Source organism: Clupea harengus, chromosome 8 (genome assembly GCF_900700415.2).
Source record: "Clupea harengus chromosome 8, Ch_v2.0.2, whole genome shotgun sequence".
Classification (NCBI taxonomy): Eukaryota; Metazoa; Chordata; class Actinopteri; order Clupeiformes; family Clupeidae; genus Clupea; species Clupea harengus.
The window spans coordinates 30,023,396-30,045,895 of record NC_045159.1 but is presented as its reverse complement, the minus strand read 5'-3'; the positions used below and the strand labels follow the sequence as shown (position 1 = coordinate 30,045,895).

Below are 22,500 nucleotides of genomic sequence, written 5' to 3'. Positions count from 1 at the left end.
AGCCACGGGGTGCGATAGAGATGGGCTGACTTTTCTTTTGTAGCCCACTCCCGCAGTCCACTAGATATTATTTTTACAATCACTGGCTAGAATGCTAGTTAGCTAACTTAGCACATTAGCACCCTTGCTAGCCAGTTCAGTTAGAGAAAGTTGTAACCAAACCAAACCAAAATGTAAGACTGAGCGCTAACAAAAGACGGTGATTTAACGATATGTTTCTTTACAGCGACATGTGCACTGTTTAGCTAACGTTACCAAAGACAATGTTGCATTATAACGTTACTATCGCTAAGTTCCAACGGACCGTTGATTGCTAACGTTGGCTTAACAGACCAGCACTTCGGTTCTTAATAACGTTGGTGAATGTCGGCGACTTGTTCATTAGCACCTAGACTAATCATGAAAATCCGCAAGAAAAGCCTGAAACGACATTCATGGCAACGAACTAGAAGGTAAATGCACTTGCTAATATTAGCAGAAACAGCGTTGACCTAAGGTTACTTCAGTTAGCCTGTTTCTTAGCCTGCTAACGTTAGTTAGAAAAGTATTGTGCTTACCGGAGAGTAAATATACTATGACTCCACATAGTAAGAGACTGTAATGTCTTCTGCTTATGAATCTAAGATCCATATTTTTGTAACCATATAGTATACAAACTGCAATCAGATTTCGAGCTGTGACATTAACAGATACCCTAACTGTCGTTAACGTTACCTCTTCAATGTTTTCTACGCTTCCCGTATTTCCTCAGGCTAGATGGGCGGGGCATGTGACGCAAGACGTTATAGGAATCTATTATCTTTGAGTATATCTAGGGATAAGTTCAGATAAGATCAGATTGTAGTGAACCTTACATAGGGTTTCTCACTCTGCGACAGACGGCATCATCACGAAGTAGGAGAGATCAGGTTATGTTGTCACACTTATCAGTTTTTCTCACAATGACTGCAAACATTACATCATCATAATGTTGACAAGTGTTGGAAACATTAACCTGAGAGTGTTAACTGAGTATGTTATGACAGGGTCAAATGTTTAGGCTGCTACACCACTACCATCGTCAGCCGAGGGCATCAGTCCTAGTGTCTCAACCCCTAGCTCAGTGCACTCTCAAGATGGGGGGGGGGCCGCAGCAGTGATCAGTCACTGGGTGTCTGTGATTGGTCTCCAGCAATCACCATCTCTCCTCATCCACACCCAAAAGGATGCTCACTCTGCAGTAGGGCTGAACGATTTGGGAAAATAATCTAATTGCGATTTTTTTACCAAAATATTGCGATTGCGATTCGATATGCGATTTTTTTTTTTATCCTCTTTTTTTCCCCAACAAAACGTAATGAATGATTTAAATATGACCAACACAATATTAGATACATTTAGTGTAAAATATTCTTTCCCACATTTTACATTTTTATTTAACTGCTCATTACAGAAACAAGAACAACAAATCGGTGGCTTTGCCACTGTGCATTTAAAGTAACAGTATGCAACAATTGTACCTTAAAATAACAGCTTGAAAAAAATTGTGCCGCTACAATGACTTTTAATATGGCGATTTGCGCCTCCGCCATTGCCATCGGGGGTCTGTGGGGAAATAACTCCGCTATGTAGGATTCTGAGGCCGCCCGATCTGGGGGCGGATGTACTTCGACCTGCTTTCTGGCAGTGATTACGCAATGTCATATAGTGCCAGTCCACGCTCGCAGCTACAGTATAAACGAGAAGCCAGCGAAGTCTCATCAGTATTCATCATGGAGAACGCACCAAAGAAACAGAAGAAGACGATGTCTGATGAAGCAAAGAAGAGAAAAAGAGAGGCCGACAGAGCAAGAGATCGGACTAGGGTCACAATCGGAACAGCTTTTACTCGTTGGAGAGAGCTGAAAGACACATTTGGATACAAGTTCGATTCACAGCTAGCCATCTTTCTGCTGGATTAGTAAGTAGTTTGTACTGTCTCTTGCTTGATGTTTGACTGTGTTATCAAAGTTGTTGACTCGCTAGTTTGTCATACTCGAGGAAAGCACATTCCAATAGGTTTTGCTAGGCTTTAGGGTGACCAGATTTTAGTTTTCTAAAAAAGAGGACTTCGTCGCTGGGGGAGGGTGCGGGGTCCAGCATGCTAAACACTAGCATACCCTGCCTTCTCCCCTGCGACGAAGTGTCCTCTTTTTCACAAACTCAAATATGGTCACCCTATTATAACACTTTTGGACATTGATGCTAGGTTTACGTCCTCTTTTTTGTCCAGGTAAAAGAGGACTTGTCCGCCCGGGTAAAATAGGACGTCTGGTCACCCTAGCTTAGCCGCTATCAAGACATCTCGTTAGCGATATCAGACATCTTGTTATATAACACGCTTGGACAATGATGCTAGTAATAATCGAGTAGCTAGTAATAACGTCGTATACACTTCTTTGTAATGTTATTGTGATCGCTATCTGGCTAACTTGCCACCCAAGCTCCACTAGTCTCAGGATATTCCAGATATTTCCAAGGAATTTAGCGATAGTTGACTTTGTCTGTTAGCATTCCCTTACAGCCAGTTGGTCTGTGGTTCATGTTTCGTTAGCTTAGTATGCTACTTGTGTGTTACCTGACTTGAATGCCGTGATTTGTGAAAACATATATAAAGATGTAGCGGCAAACATACTGAATTGGTTCTTTCTATCAAAAGCGGTAGGGAATGTCTACTCCCAGCAAGGGACATGCACAGCCACCACCGCCGCCTGTATCTAGTATTTCAGAAGAGTCCGACCGAGATGGGTATGTATCTTAGAACTGCGTTTCTAAACCAGCCATGCAGGACATTGTAAGTTGTGACTGACTTATTTATCTTTTGAATCAGGGACAAATAATTCGCTATGCAAGGTGTTCAACCGTTGGGCAAAGAAACCGAAGCGATTGGTGTGCTAGAATCTAGGTGAGTTCGTCTTACAACTGCGACCGTAATGCATTGTTTTGTTGATGAATATATTTATTTAGATTCGTTTTATATTCACAGCATGCACTCCTTGAGCATTGCTGAAGAGCAGCAGCATGACTCTCTGGATGAGGAGGAGGCGAATTATATGAGGAATAGCATGTAAGTCTTGCACATGAAACCATCTTAGTTCGTGTTCTTTTGTGCTTCAAGTTTATGGTGTTGTGGGTGTGTGTGTTTTGTAAATCATTTTTATTTACAGTATTGACATGGATGATTGCTGGGAGGATCCTAATCAGAAGGGCTTGGAAGAAGATTGGGACAGCTCTGATGAAGACTATAGTCCTTTTCTTCATCTACGGTATGTTTCAGTTTCTAGTTGCATTTCAGGTTGAACTACTGCTATGTTGAAGGGTGCAATCACAAATATTTTGGTCTTTCAGGAGAAGACAACGTTTTAGGAGAACATGATGCAGTTGTTCCTTTTTGATCTTCAAATTGATTCTATGTACATATCTTGCTGCTTTGCAGTGCCCCAGCTATGACTGCCAACATCAACCAACTCCTGGAGATAAGCATGGATAAAGCCGTGCTTGATGTGGCAACACCCAATCCTCCAGGTGAGGACATACAAGAAACTCCAGAACAACAAAAAGTTTCAGGTATGCCCCTATAGTTATGCAAATGCTAGTATTTGTCATACATTTGCACATACACACAAGCACTTATGATCATATTTCTGAACTTTTTTTGTCTGTCTTGTAGAACCATTACCAATACAATAATTGTATAACTCTGGGTGATTTTCCATGTTTGTTTTGTGTGCAAAATCAGCTGCTTAGGCCTGACTGCTAAGCACATTATAATTGAAATTGAAATGAAGCCTCATCTGATACTTTTCCTGGAGTAGCATCTAGTGGTGAGAAGTGTGTCACTGACTGGGCCTTTCGGGTTATGTATGTGTTTTTCAGGACAACTTCAGATTTGGAGAATTTCTAAAACCACATACTCATGTATGCAGGAAAGCGGTTTGCCTACAGCCCCCCTGTTTACAAAACCCAGACATTGCTTGCAGCAATCGATTACAACTATCACAACCACCGCATTCCTGCACGTGGCAAGGATGGACACCGAATGTAAGCTTTGCTATAACAGTAGTGTACTACCAAAAATAATTCATTAGTTCTTACCTAAACAGTTGTGGAATTGTGCAATTACTTTACTAGGTACAGACAGTACTTCAACAAGAAGTCCGAGCACTGGAATGTATATGTGTTGAAGGAGAGCAAAGGCTACCATTACATTCCAGACCTGCAGAAGGCCATCCTTGCTGAGAGGCTGGGAAGTGGAATGGGCCTTCCCAGAATACAGGGTCTAAGGCCTGATGATCCCAGGCGCTTGGGTTTGCTTGCCGCAACGCAGCCTCCATCCACATTTGAACTTGTCACGGCTCAGGTTTCACGGGGAGAGGGTGGTGCCCAAAGTGAATTCTAAACTATTCCATTCTTTCATAGCTGTGTATGTAAATAATTTGCAAATAATTCAAGAGTCGTAAAAAGAAATATTTTTTTATTTATATGTAAATAAAAAACAATGAACATCAAACTGTACATGTTTTGACATTGAACATAAATAACAAAACTATTTACACCAAACGGTGCACCCTGAAGCCAACATATTGACCCAAGGGGTCAGGAAATGCAGTTCTTATCTTCCAAACGCAGCAGCTCGGAATAATAACCCTATTGCCTTCACCCAAGCGGCCATGCTGCCACAGTACAAATTGGCGGTATGCCGCATGTCTGTACTGTCGCTGCTCCACCCCTGGTTCCTGTTCGTCATCAACAGCAAACACATCGTTCCATGCAGCCCATGCCAGCCGTAAAACGCCCGGGTCAAGAACATATAACTGCATATGTGCCATGCTGCTGACAGAGTTTTCAGGGGCCTGGCGGCAGCAGAGCCTTTCTTGGTCTGTTGTCATCTCCCTGCAATTACTGCAGGTGCACCAATGTAAAGGTCCCTACCTGTCTCTACCTCAGAAGAGGCAGATGTTGACAATGACGTCGATTCCTGCAATAAAACCATAGAAAAAAACTTGTTGACATCCAAACCTCATACACCATTAGCCATGCATGAATTATCCTTTCGAATTTAGCTAATACAGTGTTATAATAAACTGTTTCTACTGTCTTTGACGTTAGCTATTGTGATCTGTCCTATGTCGATAAAACAACGAAAATTGATGTATTGTGATGTACATCCCTGCCTATGTAATTAATGAAAGAATAGGCTGTAGCCTTATCAGTGTCATCCCTGTCTCACGGAGATTTGTAGTTTTAGTTAGGGTGACCAGATTTTAGTTTGTGAAAAAGAGGACACTTCGTTGCGGGGGAGGGGTAGTGTATAGCCCTCCCCCGCGACGAAATTTACCAAAGGCTCAGAATGATCGTATTTAGAGGATAATTATCGTACATCTGCCAGCACTGACAAGGCTATCGACCATTGACAGTTCTCTCTACAGTCAGAGCTCGCGCAAGAAGGTAGAACGTAAGGGAAATACCCTTTCCAAACCTTGTAAGGGCGTAATAACTAGTTTGTGAAAGACCCAGATAAACACAGATATCCGACAAGGCAAAATCCCGGACGTTTTTGGAATCCCTGCTGGACGCATTTTTTAGGTCTCGAAAGAGGACCTGTCCGGGTAAGAGAGCACGTCTGGTCACCCTATTTTAGTAGATGCCAAAAGTCATCGACCGTCTCAGACTAGCATGCAAATCAGTGTCTCACACGCCAAGGATTTCACACGTTAGTCTTAGTCAATCACACGCAAGGTAAGCTTTAGAAGTTTACAACCTTGGAAACCTAACTTCGCTAGCTTGTAATGAATTACATGTTCCAATGTAAATTATGAATATGTAGCGTTTTGGTGTTGTCAACTATATTGTATTCGATCACACAATGTATAGGCTGAAAACGCGATCGGTATTTCATCTAAACTAAATGTTGTCATTCTTTTAGTTATGTTAGCATTCATCTCCGATATCACAATGAATAAAACTATGCAGTCATATTTATGTAAAATCTTTGAATATTCTTACCTTATCGGTTGACATAATTTGTTGGTTTCTGACTTCGTCTGGTCATCAATACAGTGTATGCGAGGCTGCATCTATCGTAACTGGGTATTTACGACACTGAAGTAAACGTTAAATACCTCCAAACCTTAAGGGGGAGCTCCAAGGGAAAAACTCCTTAATGCTGCTTTAAGTAATTTAAAAAAAGTAATTTTAAGTATAAACACTAGGCATGCACTTTTTAAACACTGTGTGCAAAATGTACCATCTTAAAAAAAAAAAAATATTTAATTTTTTTTTTTTTTTTTTTTGTGACCACGTTTTTTAATCGCGAACGTTGCGGTTAGAAAATCGCGTTCTATCATATCGCGATAAAATCGCAAATGCAATTAATCGTTCAGCCCTACTCTGCAGCCACGGAGATCTTCTGCACTTGTAGTCACCCCCAAGAGCACTAAACATCCACCATGCTGATTGGACCCGAAAGGCCTTGGCTTCCCATCTCGACTGGGAAAATAGCCATGTTTGCTAGCCTTGCTGACAGCAGTTGGCCATCATCAAGGTGACATGCTTCGATCTTTTCCTCTCTTGGGCTTCCTAGCAGCTGTCTTCCCGTGGCACAGAACATTCTATATAAAAAATGATCCTCTTGGTCCTGGGTGACCACAGGATGATGTCAGACCTCTGTGCTGTTGTTACAATGTCTGTGAATGTGAGCTGTTCTGTTTGTCCAAATCAGCCACCATTCTCCATGACATGGCACAGGATGCCCCTGTTTTCCCCTTCTGGCTCTTTCCCTGGTCCACGCCACCCCTCCCTCACGAACACCAAGGACACACCCCCTCCCTCACGAACACCATGGACACAGGTCTCTGTCCTCACGAACACCATGGACACAGGTGGTCTCTGATTGGTCGCCTCACGAACACCATGGACACAGGTCTCTGTTTGGTCGCCTCACGAACACCATGGACACAGGTGGTCTCTGATTGGTCGCCTCACGAACACCATGGACACAGGTCTCTGTCCTCACGAACACCAAGGACACAGGTCTCTGTCCTCACGAACACCATGGACACAGGTCTCTGATTGGTCGCCTCACGAACACCATGGACACAGGTCTCTGTCCTCACGAACACCATGGACACAGGTCTCTGTCCTCACGAACACCATGGACACAGGTCTCTGATTGGTCGCCTCACGAACACCATGGACACAGGTCTCTGATTGGTCGCCTCACGAACACCATGGACACAGGTCTCTGATTGGTCGCCTCACGAACACCATGGACACAGGTCTCTGTCCTCACGAACACCATGGACACAGGTCTCTGATTGGTCGCCTCACGAACACCATGGACACAGGTCTCTGATTGGTCGCCTCACGAACACCATGGACACAGGTCTCTGTCCTCACGAACACCATGGACACAGGTCTCTGATTGGTCGCCTCACGAACACCATGGACACAGGTCTCTGTCCTCACGAACACCATGGACACAGGTCTCTGTCCTCACAAACACCATGGACACAGGTCTCTGTCCTCACGAACACCATGGACACAGGTCTCTGTCCTCACGAACACCATGGACACAGGTGGTCTCTGATTGGTCGCCTCACGAACACCATGGACACAGGTCTCTGTTTGGTCGCCTCACGAACACCATGGACACAGGTCTCTGTTTGGTTGCCTCACGAACACCATGGACACAGGTCTCTGATTAGTCGCCTCACGAACACCATGGACACAGGTCTCTGATTGGTCGCCTTGCCTTTCCTTTCCTCTTGCATCTTCAGCAGGCAGCAGGTTCTCGGAGGACCTGGGGCGTAGACACACAAGAAGGCGTACACCACTCTCTAAGCAAACTTTGGGATTTATAAAAAGCAAGCTTGATAGGGAGACCATGCGGTCCTCCACAGACACTTTGATCCATGCGTACACACATGAACTGAAGAAAGGAGAAACTGCGACTCCAATGGCAGAGGCCTGAAACTCGAGAAATGCTTTGAAATTCATACCATTCTGAAAATATTCGAAACATGTCGAAATATTAGCTCTCCCATATAATATATAAAGAGCAAACACAAACACAAAAAACAACATTATTTAGGATAATAAATGAGATATCTGAACCCCTCAAATATGCTGTACACATAATCGGGATTCATATTTAATTGGATCTGCAGTGGTGGCCCTTGTTGGCTCTGGCATATACGAGCCCGACGATGGGTTTGTGCCTGAGTGTGCCTTCTGCTTGTGCTACTGCTTCGGATGCAGACCACTTCCTTCCTGTCTTGATCGTGATTCCAGCCTTGTGGACATAAAAGTAACCAACCAGCATTTCTAAACAAAATATGGAAAATCAGCAGCAGTAAAAATAATGATAATGGCAGACTAAGGGCCTTTTTTACAGCAAAAGCATCTGGCAGAAACAGCCTGCCTTGGGCGGGTTATCTTAAACTCTGGTGATAAAGTAAACTTTTCACTCAGGCGTGGATCTTGGATATATAGGCGTGGTGACATATTCCTCCCTTTGCATGCGCCAATCACAAACCATCACTGCCCAAGTCTGATTGGTTGACTGGTTGACTGGACACGCCACAGGTACGGAGCATAATAGGTCCATATCCAGAATTTGAGACAGTGTGAATAATATCGTGAGATATCCTGAGGCAAGACATATTTTGTCCTATATCTGGAATGGATATGCATTAAATCACCAAACACTAAACTATATGTCACCAAAGCTTGACAGTTGGACATTTCGGTTGGTCAGTCAGAGAATTCACATGGAAGGCGAGTATTGAAGTTGTGAGTATTAAAGTTGTAATAGAAGATAATCAGAGATAATCAGAGACTCCTCCCATCCAAGCCATGACTTTTTTTGAACTTCTGCCTCCTAGGAGACACTACAGATCTGGGCTGGAGAGCTGGAACGACGCGCCTCAATAACAGCTTCTTCGCCTCTGCTATCAGACTCCTGAACTCCCAAAGCTGGCCTGGACTTTCTTTTACCCCCATCTCCCCCCGTCCATGCTGGACTCAGTTACCTGTGACAGTGGTACAGGGGGTAGAGAAGTCGTTTAGTAATCAGAAGGTTGCTAGTTCGATTCCCTGTCGAAGCGTCCTTGAGCAAGACACTGAACCCCTAATTGCTCCTGATGTGCGGTGTGCGATCAGTGTAAATGTAAAATGTGTATACATTGTAAGTCGCACATATGTAAGTCGCTTTGGATAAAAGCGTCTGCTAAATGACTAAATGTAAATGTAAAGGAATACCACCAACATTGTTGTGTGGCAATAAGGTTTTATCTTCTCTTTAAATCCAGCACAGACAGGCCCTTTGTGAAATGATTGAATAATGATTGATACTACTGCAGTTTGCTGGCTAATTTTGTTGATAAGTAACGTTAGCTTATGTTTGAAAATGCTTACCCTTGAACATAGCTAACATGAAACTAGTTAAACGCTATATATTATTATCCTGATGTGACATGTCAGTCCTAATCAGTCAGTGAGATTCTCAAAGATGGACATTAAATTCATGCAATGGTACCAGCGCTTCTCTAGCCATTTCTGGCTAACGTAAATAGTGACTTAATTTAACTGCATCCTTGAACATTCTATGACCAAAGGACTTGGTCCTCGGTAGAATTGGAAGGATCCTAGGCATTGGAACCGTCCTTCGGCGGGATTCGATGACTTAGTATTCTTGGAACGCAGCTGTCAAGGATCCATCAAGGATCGTTCCTTAACTTTGAGGAACACCCATCATTTCCTGAATGGTTGCGTCCTGTGTGTGGTTCTTCGACAAGTGAAGATTTGCATATGATCATCAAGTGAAGATACACATATGATCTCCCTGGAAAGTCATGTTTGCCAATGCAAATCTTTTTTGTTTAGTTGAAAGTGGGGCCTGCTGTCACAGTTTTTCTCACAATGACTGCAAATGATACAATGATCACAATGGTGAAAATGTTGTTCCAAATGACCTTTTATGTTGGGCACATATTTCAAATTCATTAGATTGTCATATATATAGTATTTCATTTTACAATATTTTACATTAACATCAGTCATCACACACATTGGATCATCAAACAAATAAGAACACGTAATTGTAACTGTGAACATAGATTCATTTTTATTTCATATCCAAAACGGAACTCAACACCTTAAGTGAACAAAAAAGTAAAACTGTAAAAATTGATTAATTCTGGCAAAAAATAAATAGTCTCTCCTGAGAAAGCCTACATGCAATATATGTATCTCACACGTTGAACCAAAGTCTCCTTGGTAGCCAGCTGTTTGAAAATATCCATACAGACAAGGCAGAAACACTCCTTCTCATCTGATGATGATGTTTGGTTTTCCTCTTTCTTTCCCAAACTTCCCAGACTCTCTTCCCTTTCACTGGACTTTTCTTTCTCTGCCCACACAGGAGGAGTGTGGCAGGAATAGGAGGAAACGCTTCACCACTTGGCAAAGAAACAGACTAATTGTCTGTTGACTTCGTGATGTACCTTACCAGTTGCATCGCCAACTCAGGGGAAAAAGCCTACCTAAGATTTGAATAGTCAACATAACATGTATAACAACTTCCAAACTCACACCGGCTCTTTGTGGATGAAGCTCAAGGCTAGTTCAAGCTAAGACTAATCACACATTACACAATAATTTGATCACATTTTTTGAGAAATTGGAAACTGCAAAAATAACCCCAACATCATCACAAATTCAATTTAATTTCTGAGAATTCCCATTTCAGTAATTAAGTTATTCTTGGCTGCAAAAATCACAACAAACCCTCACAAGTTCCTGGTGGGACAGACATTTACACCCATACCATAACTTAACAGTTCTCCTTGAAGCCTTCAGGTTACTCATTGCAATACCTGTGAATCTAGCTAACATAATACTACATTTACATTTACATTTAGTCTTTTATCCAAAGCGACAATACAAAGGAGAGAACAGTCAAGCTACGAGCAATAGAGACCTAGTGTAACAATAAATACTACTTTACATAAGAAATAAAAAGTGCAGGAATGTAACTACTGTAAGTGCGAGTTAAGTACTAGTTAGAGGAGATAGCATTAAAGGAAAGATAAGGAGAGGTAGAGGGAGGAAGACGAAGGGAGAGGAAGTGCACGTTAGGAGAGGAGGTGCTCTCTGAAGAGTTAGGAAAGGAGGTTCTCTCTGAAGAGTTAGGAAAGGAGGTGCTCTCTGAAGAGTTAGGAAAGGAGGTGCTCTCTGAAGAGTTAGGAAGGGAGGGAAGGGAGGTGCTCTCTGAAGAGTTGGGAAAGGAGGGAAAGGAGGTGCTCTCTGAAGAGTTAGAGAGGGACGTCCCTGCTCTGGTAGTGCTAGGCAGCTCGTTCCACCAACGTGGAACTACGAATGGGAACAGTCTAGATTGCCGTACTTGCACAAACGGCAGTGCTAAAATCACTAGAGAGGAAATGTATGTAACACAACACTAGCCACAATATTCGACATGTTATGGAGGTGCAGAATACCACATGATAGAGTATATATCGTGACACTATGCTGTGTTGGCGTTATGGGGGAATGAGAAATATCCCTTCAAATATTCAAATTACAGTGTTTCTCCTGAAGCACAAAGTACACAACTACAGTAAATGGAAAATGTAATCTTGAACAGTACATTTCTTTATTGTCAGTTGTGATATGGGAATGTGTATTGATATTAATCAAATGGTGATAATAATATTAGAATAGTTATTCTGCAAATGGTTATCTAAATACTTGATTATCTGTGCATATCCTCTTGCACTTACTGGGAGCCTCGTCCAAATGCTTTGGGTGGGGGAAATACTGAGAACAGGGGTGCTTGGTGAGGTGCAAGAAAATTACTTGACAGAATCGACATACACATTTGTAAAACGACATTAAAACGATATATTTACACAAACAATATGAAAATATTGCTATTCTAAGCATTCTTTATGGGTGACAACATTTTGTATTTGATCAGCTTGTCATGCCTTGAAAGGAGTTTCAGATGCCCTTTTTCTGTCTACAGTGTAAGGCATAAACTTTTGAACCTGCTGCGCACCAATCTCTGCCACATATAATGCTCCTGTTTTGAGGTCAATGTCAACCAGGTGGGGCTTCACATCCTCTGCCAGCTGGATGACACTGACCACGTGACACTGACCGATCACTCCTATCGGAGGAGCTTCCAGCAGGGTGATCCGGTTACTGTTCAGCTGAACCACAACAAAATACTTCTGATCCGAAGTTTGCCTGGAAAACAATAGAGATACACGTTTTAATAATGCAGTAGAGGAGTGATGTTGTACTGACATTGAGTCAAATGTCTCTTCTGCAAAAATAAGTTTGCATGTGTGTAAACACACACACACACTCACATACAAACACATCCACAATTTCAATCCTTTAAATCACTGATAAGAAATACAATACTGTCGATGATACCAAAGAAAACTGAATGTGTGAAAGAAAGTATGAGCCTAGACACAGTTGTGTTAGCTCTGGAGCATCTGATCATAGTCAATATTAGTTCTGTGGTTCTTATGAGTGCTGTGGCAGTGGCACCAGGGGCGTAACTATAGGGGGTGCAGCAGGGGCGGCTGCACCTGGGCCCGTGGTGTGGCAGGGCCCGTAGCCGGGTCCAAAGATATACACACGTCGCTCGACGGGCCCCCTCGCCCCCCTTCAAGTACAGCGACAGGCATCGCTCGACGGGCCCACCTTCAGTCTCAGTACGGCGTAAAATTTTCTCGGATATGCAGATGTTCAAGTTTTTAAATCATCAGCAGTGTCAAATGCTATATATACACTTAAAAGGCAAACTTATCTCAGTCATGGTTGTTATTATTTTTTGGGGCAAAGTAGCAATTTATAACAAAATCATATGCTTATCCTACATACACTATAGAAACTATAAAAAAAACTATTCAATGAAATGAATAAGTTCTTATTTTCTTTGGTATTTTTGTGATTAGCAATGATGATTGCTGGGTAATATGTATGTTGTTGTCCAATGTCAAGTCTCTATTTGATCATGTGACAATACAATACGCCAGGGGTTTTCAACTGGTTTTGTCCCAGGGACCACCATTCTGACTACCGTATTTTCCGGACTATAAGCCGCTACTTTTTTCCCACGCTTTGAACCTCGCGGCTTAAACAACGATGCGGCTAATTTATGGATTATGATACCTGTGACTGTATACGGTGGCTTTGTGTTTACGGTGGCTTTGTGGAGCTAGGATGCTAGCATGGATGCAGCCGCATGGATGCTTAGCTCCACGCGATTTCTCAGTATCTCTCAATAACTTAACTAATGTCAAAATAACCACAGTCTACCAGCGTAGACAGAACACAACTCAAAACACTTTAGAAAATAAAATAAAAGTTTACAACAATACAAATCCAGTCTTCAAGTTCTTTAGCTCACTGGTTTCAAACTAGCGTCTGTCTTCAATCTAACGTTCTAGCTTCTGATTGACTCTTGCGACTGTGCGCTCTTAAAGCAACAGTGCACTTATCTAACTGGCAAAACTAACTATTGTATTAGTTTTGATATTCATTTTAGCCTGTGTAAAGTTAATTTGTTTCAATGTTGCGGTAGGCACCTGCGGCTTATAGACATGTGCGGCTTATTTATGTTAAAAATAATTATTTAAAAAAAAATCAGTGCGTGAGGCTTATATTCAGGTGCGCTCAATAGTCCGGAAATTACGGTAGAAAGTAATCCGCGGCCCACTGATGTGCCTGCACGTGCGTGATTGCACTGTGTGAGTGTGTGCGTGCGTGCATGTGGATAGAAGGAAGTTTTAACATTTGATAACATTTTCCTCTTGACATAAGGATGAAAACAGGCGTGTATTCAATGCATTACGTTTTATGAAGTTAAGACAACGACATCAAACACATCACTGAGCTCAACACTGAGATCTTTGGAGGCCAGAGACTCTCTACGAATCAGGCAGTGTGTCCAAATTATCCCCGGAGCCACCCTCCTTACATGCGCAAACAGTCCAGTCTGGTTGCCACTCATGGCTCTGGCCCCATCGCTACATAATGCCACGCACTTCTGCCACGAGATATTGTGATCTTTGAAAAAATCTTCAAGTGCTTTAAAGATCTCTACACCGGTAGTTCGCCCGGGCAGTGGTTTGCAAAAAAGAAATTCATCGCACATAGTGCCATTTTCGTCGTATCGCACAAATGCTAACAGTTGCGCATATTTGCATATTTGCACCCACTAGCGCACCCAAACAGACATGGTTTGCACACACACGCACACACAAACACTCATACCACTGATTACAATTGAATCCACCTCATGGAGACTAATTGTCTAGACTGGCAGAGGGGTCATGAAAAATGGCCTGGGCCAGACCACCTGGATAAAGTGGTTGGTTTTTCACCCCGTTCAGACATTATTTTATTACATAGTTATCTCTTTGTTTTATAATCTGAAGAAATGCTATGTTCGTGTCTCGGGGTCTGTCTTGTCATTGTGTATTGTTTAGTGTTTGTGTCTACCCCCCCCCCGTGTGTAAAAATGGTGCTGGCCGCCAGGTGTATATATGTTCATTGTTCTGTCTTGTTCAGTTAGTCAAGTATGTGCATTTATGTGGACCCTTATGTTTATTGCTGATTTTTGTCCTCTACCCCATTTAGAGGCTGAGCAGGTGATATTCCTGGAGACTGCTGCTTTTTGTCCTCTGCCTATTGAGAGGCTTAGCAGTTCTCCAGAATAATGAATGCGGAATAAACCGTTATATTTGAACCCTCACTCTGTCTGAGCTTTTTGGGCCAAACCCAGACATGTTGACGGCAACCGAGGCTCGGTCCGTCACACACTCTAAAGCCATATTTGATGTATTCCTCATTGCATATTCTTTTTCTTTTTTGACTTTGTTTCCCTGTATCCTGTAAAGTTGTAGCTTTGGTGGAAGCCTGTCCCTGTCCCTCTGTCGTGGCACTCTGTCCCTCTGTCACTCTCCTCACTAAAAACCAATCCATTGGTGCTTCTGGGGAAGCAAACTCGACGTGAGAACGAAATGTTAGCTAAGGACAGTAGATAACTTCAGTTGTTCACCAAAAGTATTACTTTTTCAACTAAACTTCAAAAGTACACGTAGGCTATGCTAAGCAATCAGTGTCAGCGTGTTTATGATTTGTGCGAGTGTGGTTTTTCTAATGCGTTGGTGATTTGTGCGAGTGTGGTTTTCCTAATGCGTTGGTGATTTGTGCGAGTGTAGTTTTCCTAATGCGTTGGTGATTTGTGCGAGTGTGGTTTTCCTAATGCATTGGTGATTTGTCTACCCTTGTCCTCTGTTGTGGGCGGCCATTTTGTATATGTGTGAATGCTTGTGCTTAAGATAGAGATAGCTAGGATAGTTCAGAGCCAGGTTACATGGCATGAGACATCACACACCTCTTGCGGAGGTTCGCACTCCATAGTATCCCTTTAAATAAGCTCTGGTAGGAATACCTTACTGTATCATTATGGAAGGAGTATGAATGAAAATGTCATCTATCCAATGTTGTTTTTCGTTACATAACATTACTGAACACGGATAGACTCGTGGTGCTCCCTGCACTGTGAAATATCAACTTATATGATAGTGTCAGTAGCCTGTGTTGGCAACAAAATATATTTAATAGCAGTTAATATCTGAAAACAATGGAAATGGGATTGTGCATTCCTCAAAACCATTGACACCAAATGCCCACCTTTTTGATCAGACACACCCAAATGAGGCGTCCATCCACCCTTGAAGGTGTTCAACTTTGCGCATGTTATGAAACGACCAAAGGAATGTGCCCCTAGTAATGAAAAAAGCATTACGTGATGCCCTTCTTGGTTGTACGTAAGAACTTGTGGTGTGTGTCTATTAAATTAGGGCCCATTGAGTATATGCAGTGTATTAATGTTTAATGTGTTAAATTCTGTTGATCATAGTTTGAAACTGTCTGCGCAGGCTGCGTCTTGCACTTAGAAGCAGAACAGGATGCTTGGCCAAGAAAAACCATCCATTCTGAGAAATGTCACAGAAAATGTCAGAGTAAACATGTGTCTTAAAGATGGGTTCTGTTAATACCAAATTAGGAAAGGTCACACGTTTGTGATTCCACCCATAATGAGGAACAACACATGGCTGTAAACGCTGCAAGAAGGAACTGCCCCTCCGGACTTGAGTTGGCAGCAGTGATGATGTAACTTCTCTCCCTCTTTGCAAAGATAAATACAATTGTCTAAATTCTACAACTGTGTGTCTCTGCCTTATTATAAACATTGCGTCTTGTTGATACTAAAATATCCAACAATTATTTATTTAATAAGTAAGTAATTCTAATGCTGGCATTGGTTTGCATTTTCTGAGAATTTGTAACCTCTAAAGGTTAAAGCTTGCCTGCTTGTTTGTCGAGGATAGACCTCGCTGCTCTTTGTACTCTAATTTAAGCTTTCTGCCTTGATTTAATTTATTACCAAAACTACAAATTGTAACATCCATTTGTATTAATAAACCCATCACATTGTGGAAACTTTACCTGGACCTCTTTGAATCTCCCCTGTTTTTGGATAAATGGTCACTATATACAGTATACATAGATACAAAGATACATGTTAAAGTATGTTATCTACATGTTGTCATTTCATATTTGTCATGTCTGAGTAAAATCTTTGGAGAATTCATTGCCTTCCAAGCAATGCCTTCATTCATTTAATTGCAAGAAACTACCTTTCACAACCAAACCTTTCCCTACACTCTCAAAATGTCTGGGCAAACCACTGACTCCAACTTCAAACATGACACACTTTGGATATCATGTACGCTTTAACGCCCAATTCATGAAGACAGCCTGTCTCTTACCTAACGGAGTATGGTCCATCTTCACTAAAGCAGCTTCCCCATGTGCCGAGCCAGTCTCCTGTCACTGAATTGAACACTTGGATTCTCTTGTTTCCTCGATCAGCCACCCATACCTGAGGAGATGACACACAAGTGTTTATTTGTATACAATGGTATAGAAAATATTATAAATATACAGACAGAAAAAAAAGAGAAACAGGCATTTACAATTGGCCATAACACTGCTTAATGCTTCTGGAATAGACATATATATATATAAGAATAATATTTATGGACATACCCTCTGATAGCTATCCACGGCCACACTATGGGGAATGTGAAACTGTGCCAGCTCCTGGCCTTCCTCCCCATGCACCCACACTACCTGGAGATCTACATGTTTGGCACACAGTCAATACGAGACGCACGTGTACCATACTCATAATTACTGATAATTATGTTCAACAGGCAGTAAAGTCGTGTCTACCTTCTGATAACTTAATCAGACGGTTGTTCATGCCTCCATCCCCGTCCACAATGTAGATTTCCCCAGAGGTATGGACAAAGATCTCTGCCGGCTGATCGAACTGAAGTGGATTCACACCCGACCCTGCTTTCCCAGGCGTGCCCAGAATCTGCAGAAGCTTCCCTGAAGGAGTGTACTGCTTAACTGTATGGCCATACGGACCTGATGAGCAAAAGAGAAAACAAATAAGGATTATTCACAATGCATATCATTACGAACATTGCATTAGATTCACACGTTCCAACCCCACCTGTTCCAACATCTGTAATCCACACCGAAGGGTTGGTGAGTGCACCAGCAAGGAAAATTCCATGGGGCATCTCTAAAGTTGTGGTATTCCAAGCTTGCATGAAGTCTCCATCTATGTTAAAGACAAGTACTTTCGCTACATTCTCTCCTCTCTGGTTAGGGAAAGACAAACATATTTTTAAAACTGCTTACCATGAACATTCCTAATTGTACAAATACAACATACAACATGTTCTTTTTGCAATCTTACCTGAGCAACATATACCAAACCAGATACTTGGTTAACGGCCACCCCAAATGCTTCACCAGTAAACTCCTCCGTGTATTTAGGCCAGGACAAATCCAGTTTGAACAGAGGTCTTCCCATTAATCGACAATCTGTTTTTAATGCAGCAGTAAACTGTAAAAAAAAAACAACAACAGATTCATTTAAAGATTTAGTGATGCTTGTTACCCACTGTAAGTTGAGACCTTAACTAAATGTAGCCTGGTAACCAGCTAGCAGCAGTCCTAGCTGCAGCACATCCTCTCTCGAAATACCACGTTGTATCTCAAGAGGCGATAGTGAGTCACTGTAGCTAAAACTGCAAGCAAGCTTAGATATCCAGTAGTTATTAGAAAGTCTATCAGTTCAAATGAATGGTTAACCCGTCAGCTAGCTCAAAGGCTCTGATGAAGATCTTCAGGGGTCTACTCCCCTCTACTACACTAATATAACCGCCAATTGATGTTGATGTAGAAATGAATAGTCGCCCAGATATCTATCTATCAATCATATATAATATAATTTGTTTGGAGTGTGGAGTATACAATAATTGACCTCGCAAGCAGACGGCTAGGCAGTCCTGCATATAAGAAAATCGGGGACGCAGCATTTGTCAATTACGCCCCAGTGCTATGGAACATACTGCCTATAGACATCAGGGAAGCCAGCTCGCTTAACATCTTTAAAAGAAAACTAAAAACGTACCTCTTCACATTAGCCTTTAACTAGCTACCACTTCGCACTATATATATAAATACTTTTAATTTAATTTAAATATCTACTGGTGATATTAAGGGGTTAGATAAAATATATCTCTATAATTATAATTTTATTTTTTTGCACTATATCTGAGTTATGTTTCTTTGATGTCTATTTTTATGTGCATGTCATTTCTTTGTGCATATTATGTATTTGCTGTAAAGCACTTTGAGCTGCATTCTTTTGCATGAAAGGTGCTATATAAATAAAGTTTTATTATTATTATTATTATTATTATTATTATATAGCACCTTTAACCCTCTGGAATGGGTGATCATATTCAGGGCTCATTCAACGCTAGCTCGCTTGAATGCACTGCACTTTTTATACAAATGTTGATGCATACTAGAAACAGTCATTTTTTTAAAAAAGACAAATAACTCAATTTCTGTTTAGCTTTACCAGTGGTTTTATTAGTTTCAGTTAAGTTTTTATTTAAGGGAGTCATTTCTATTTCGTTTTAGTCCAGTACAGTTTCAGTCATTTTAGGAAAATGCATCACACCTACCATCTGTCATACCTGTTGTTGTCATACAGCAAACAGTCTAACAATGATCAAATCTACACAATGGACTCCCAGACCTCCAAAGTCTGACCAGAGGGCCAAACGACATCTTATCAGAGGACCTCTCTCTGATCTTCTCACCCCACACAAGACCTCCACTGTGTGTATTCACAGCTACCCCCATACATTGAGTGCTATCAGAGAGACTAACGTGACCTGGCCACGGCTAAACAAATGACCATATCGTGCATTCCTTTAACTCCCGCTCGCTACAACCTTTCCTGCTGTCACTTGGAGAACCTATGGATGTTTGTGACTTCCAAGTTATGTGCAAATGTATATGAATATATATATTCATGTGTGTTCTTTAATTGATCCTTGTGATGTGGGCAGCAATCTGATCATGGCTTCATTGCAATCCGAAGAACCTGCCCTAGTGGTATTATTTAAACAGTTTTCACTTCAGTTCTGCATATAAATCCACCTCCGGGACCCCTTTGTGCTGTTCAGTATGCCTCCCAACAGAAATACATGGGATTTAGAATTACGCTTCCAACGCTACGCTGGCATGTGTTCGCCCTGTTATTAGTTTACACGTTCTACCCCAATAACTCAAGCAGGGAAGTGGACTCAGCTTGTAGCCAACCACGTGATTTCATTTCGTGAGTGTCCTGTAGCCTACACCTCGTAGTCTACGAACATCTCCTATTCACCTTAAATTCTAGATCGCCCAAAATATCAGCAAATGCCTTTACAAAAACAGTAGGACATAATATTATATAAAAAAAGAATATGCTACAGCTTAATCTGACAGCATCACTATCTTAAATGAATGCATATTCATACCAGGTTCAACCCAACCTGCTGTAATCTCAAACACGTCAGGCTGTGCAGGACCTCACATAACGGCTACCGAAGGAGAACAACAGGTCAAAGTAGTAGTCAAAGACAGGGTACAAAGTCCTTATAATGTCTCTGGTCGGTATAGCCGGTCGCAGTGAGTAGACAGGTGCCTAAAGGTTAGAACACGTTCCTAAGCAGACTTTAGGGAAATATTCCATTTCCATTTCAGGACTTTCAATGTTTACGTTTTACTGACGAATCTCGCTGCAAAAGCACGTATTGCCACGTGAATGCCAAAAAGATTCGCTTTTCTATCGTGCAGCTAACCAGAATTCACTATGTGTAGCACAGGGCACCCTAAAACAGCCTGGATTGCTAACTAGCTAGCTACTACAGCATATGATTGTTCCCGAAATGTTTACAAAGACTTACTTGTGAATTCATTGCGCCATATAAAATCACCCCCAGAAAAAAAATCACAGCCATCTTCATAATTATCAGACTCCAGTGATTACTGTTTAACGTACAGAATATTTTCATCCCAAAGGTGAGATCTGCTGTGTTTAGAGTCTACTAGTCCCATTCTCTTGGTTCCTGTTTTGGTCACGTGGTAATCTCTGAACCAATGGCCAAAGTCAAAGGAGCCTTTTAAAAAGCCTTAGCTGCCATGTTAAAATATCGTTTTAGTTTTTAACAGCGTCACTGTCCACATGTTCAGGCTCAACATTCAAACAAATTCCCTTCAGACAAGAATTCTAGTGGTGTGTGTTTATTGACGCCAACTAATGTTCAAACGAAGCCTGATAGACTATTTGCGAATAATCGAGACAGTAGGCCTGTGTACATATTTTTGTGTAGGCCTATATATAAAATATTACAGAATGTATTATTTCCACATCCTGTATTAAAGTTATATGTAGAGTTAAATTAAAAGATTGAAGCGTATAGGGGGATTGCACACTTCTTAACATGTTAAGAGATAATGTAGGCTATACATGTATCAATTTCGGAGTAGTGGCCTACTGTAGGCTACTTCCTTGTTGCAGCCTGATGCATATGTAATACAATACAAATGCAAAACAAATGTAATACAAATTCTAAACTCATGTCATGTAACACAACTTCTAAACATCACACAGGCCAATACACAAACAGACGTTAGGCTCCGGAACGGAAATTTTAAAAGGAGAATATATTGGCTGTAGTATTGTTGTCGGAGAAGCCAGTATTTCAATTTAGCATGTGTCCTTAATCTCTGATGACATATCATGGTCATATCCGTCCAGTGTGCTGGCTCAAAAAAAAAACTCAGGTATTCATGCACAGTCCTGTCTCTGGAAATTGGAAACAAACAAAGTGGCTCTGACAGAATCATACACTATTACAGGTTGCTTCAGCAGCACAGAAGGAACAGAACAATCCTGTCCGTCCCTGACCGAGACGGACGGTTCACTTGGTCCCCGGGCGCTGAGAAGCTGCCCACTGCTCCTGGGGGGTCCTGGAGGAAGGACGTCCCGGGATGGGAAAAAAGCAGAGCAAAAATTCACGGCGACCTCAGGCCTGCGTGTGTGCGTGTGTGTGTGTAGTGTGTCCTGGTCGCCTCCATATATATAACACGTGTGTGTTGCTGTGAGTTGTTCGTGCAATAAAAAACTGACTGCAGTCAGCCTTGTTTGTTTGTTTTGTTGTTGTTAATTTGATTGGCTGTAAAGATGTCGAACTTTTCGCCAGAATCTGTACAAATTATTTTGTATTTCTGTAATCAAAACATCTAGTCACAGGTGTGACCTCTGTGACAAATGCGGTCCTAAAGACAGGATGACACTAAATAAGAGGTCACAGAAATGCTGGAAATGATAAACTTGTTGTGCATGCATTTCTAATCCCTGAGCTATAAATCACATACAAATGAACATGAATTTACAAGACCACCAAGTTTATTAGAGACAGGATGATTATTTTCTATCTGTTATGTTCTACTCAATCATGGTTTTGATTCATGAAGTCTATCCATGCCTATGCCAGGGCAGGCCAGCTCATGACATATGCCCAGGCTAAGGGTTCCATAAACCTTTTCATGAGGTTTAATCTCTGTGTGCTAGTGCTGGTAGTCTTGATGTTTAAACAGGTATACTATTTTCCCGAACAGCCAGTTCATCTCACTCTGCATCAGTGGTGGAATGTAACGAAGTACTTTTACTTCGTTACTGTACTTAAGTACATTTTTAGGTATCTGTACTTTACTTAGGTGCTTGCTTGTTTGGAAGTTGAGACCAATCAGGTGGCTCATCTTGCGTAGCAACATTCTTCTGCAGCTCTTGAATGACAGCTGATTCAAAACAAAGAAGACATTGTGACTATAGATGCTACAGATATAAAATATTGGTCATATTAGTTTCACCTCCTATGCATCAATTAAAGCTATACTGCTATATACTGTTGTTAGCTACATTGATTAAGTACATTTACTGACATTCTTTTTGAATAATTCATAGAC

The 22,500-nt window shown here is 41.6% G+C and overlaps 3 protein-coding genes across 3 annotated transcripts in view; 1 reads left to right on the top strand and 2 right to left on the bottom strand.

Moving 5' to 3' along the window:
- Positions 1–891, bottom strand: part of LOC116221548 (myelin protein zero-like protein 1) — a 6,768-nt gene extending 5,877 nt beyond the window's left edge. Inside the window, exon 1 of the mRNA XM_031572684.2 lies at positions 558–891. Within this exon, the coding sequence (XP_031428544.1) occupies positions 558–630 (73 nt within the window). The 5' untranslated portion in view covers positions 631–891. The remainder of the gene's footprint in view (positions 1–557) is intronic.
- The window catches only part of LOC116221577, an 84,570-nt gene that overhangs the window by 15,426 nt on the left and 46,644 nt on the right, over positions 1–22,500 (top strand). The gene's annotated exons all lie outside the window — the stretch shown is intronic.
- On the bottom strand, positions 11,900–20,633 carry LOC105896792 (NHL repeat-containing protein 3). Its single transcript, XM_012823595.3, has 7 exons — positions 20,436–20,633; positions 17,882–18,031; positions 17,633–17,783; positions 17,344–17,544; positions 17,158–17,249; positions 16,878–16,990; positions 11,900–12,267 (listed from the first exon to the last, which is right to left on the bottom strand). Exons 1-7 carry the CDS (start codon positions 20,541–20,543, stop codon positions 12,000–12,002), a joined length of 1,083 nt encoding a protein of 360 aa, XP_012679049.2. The 5' UTR covers positions 20,544–20,633; the 3' UTR covers positions 11,900–11,999.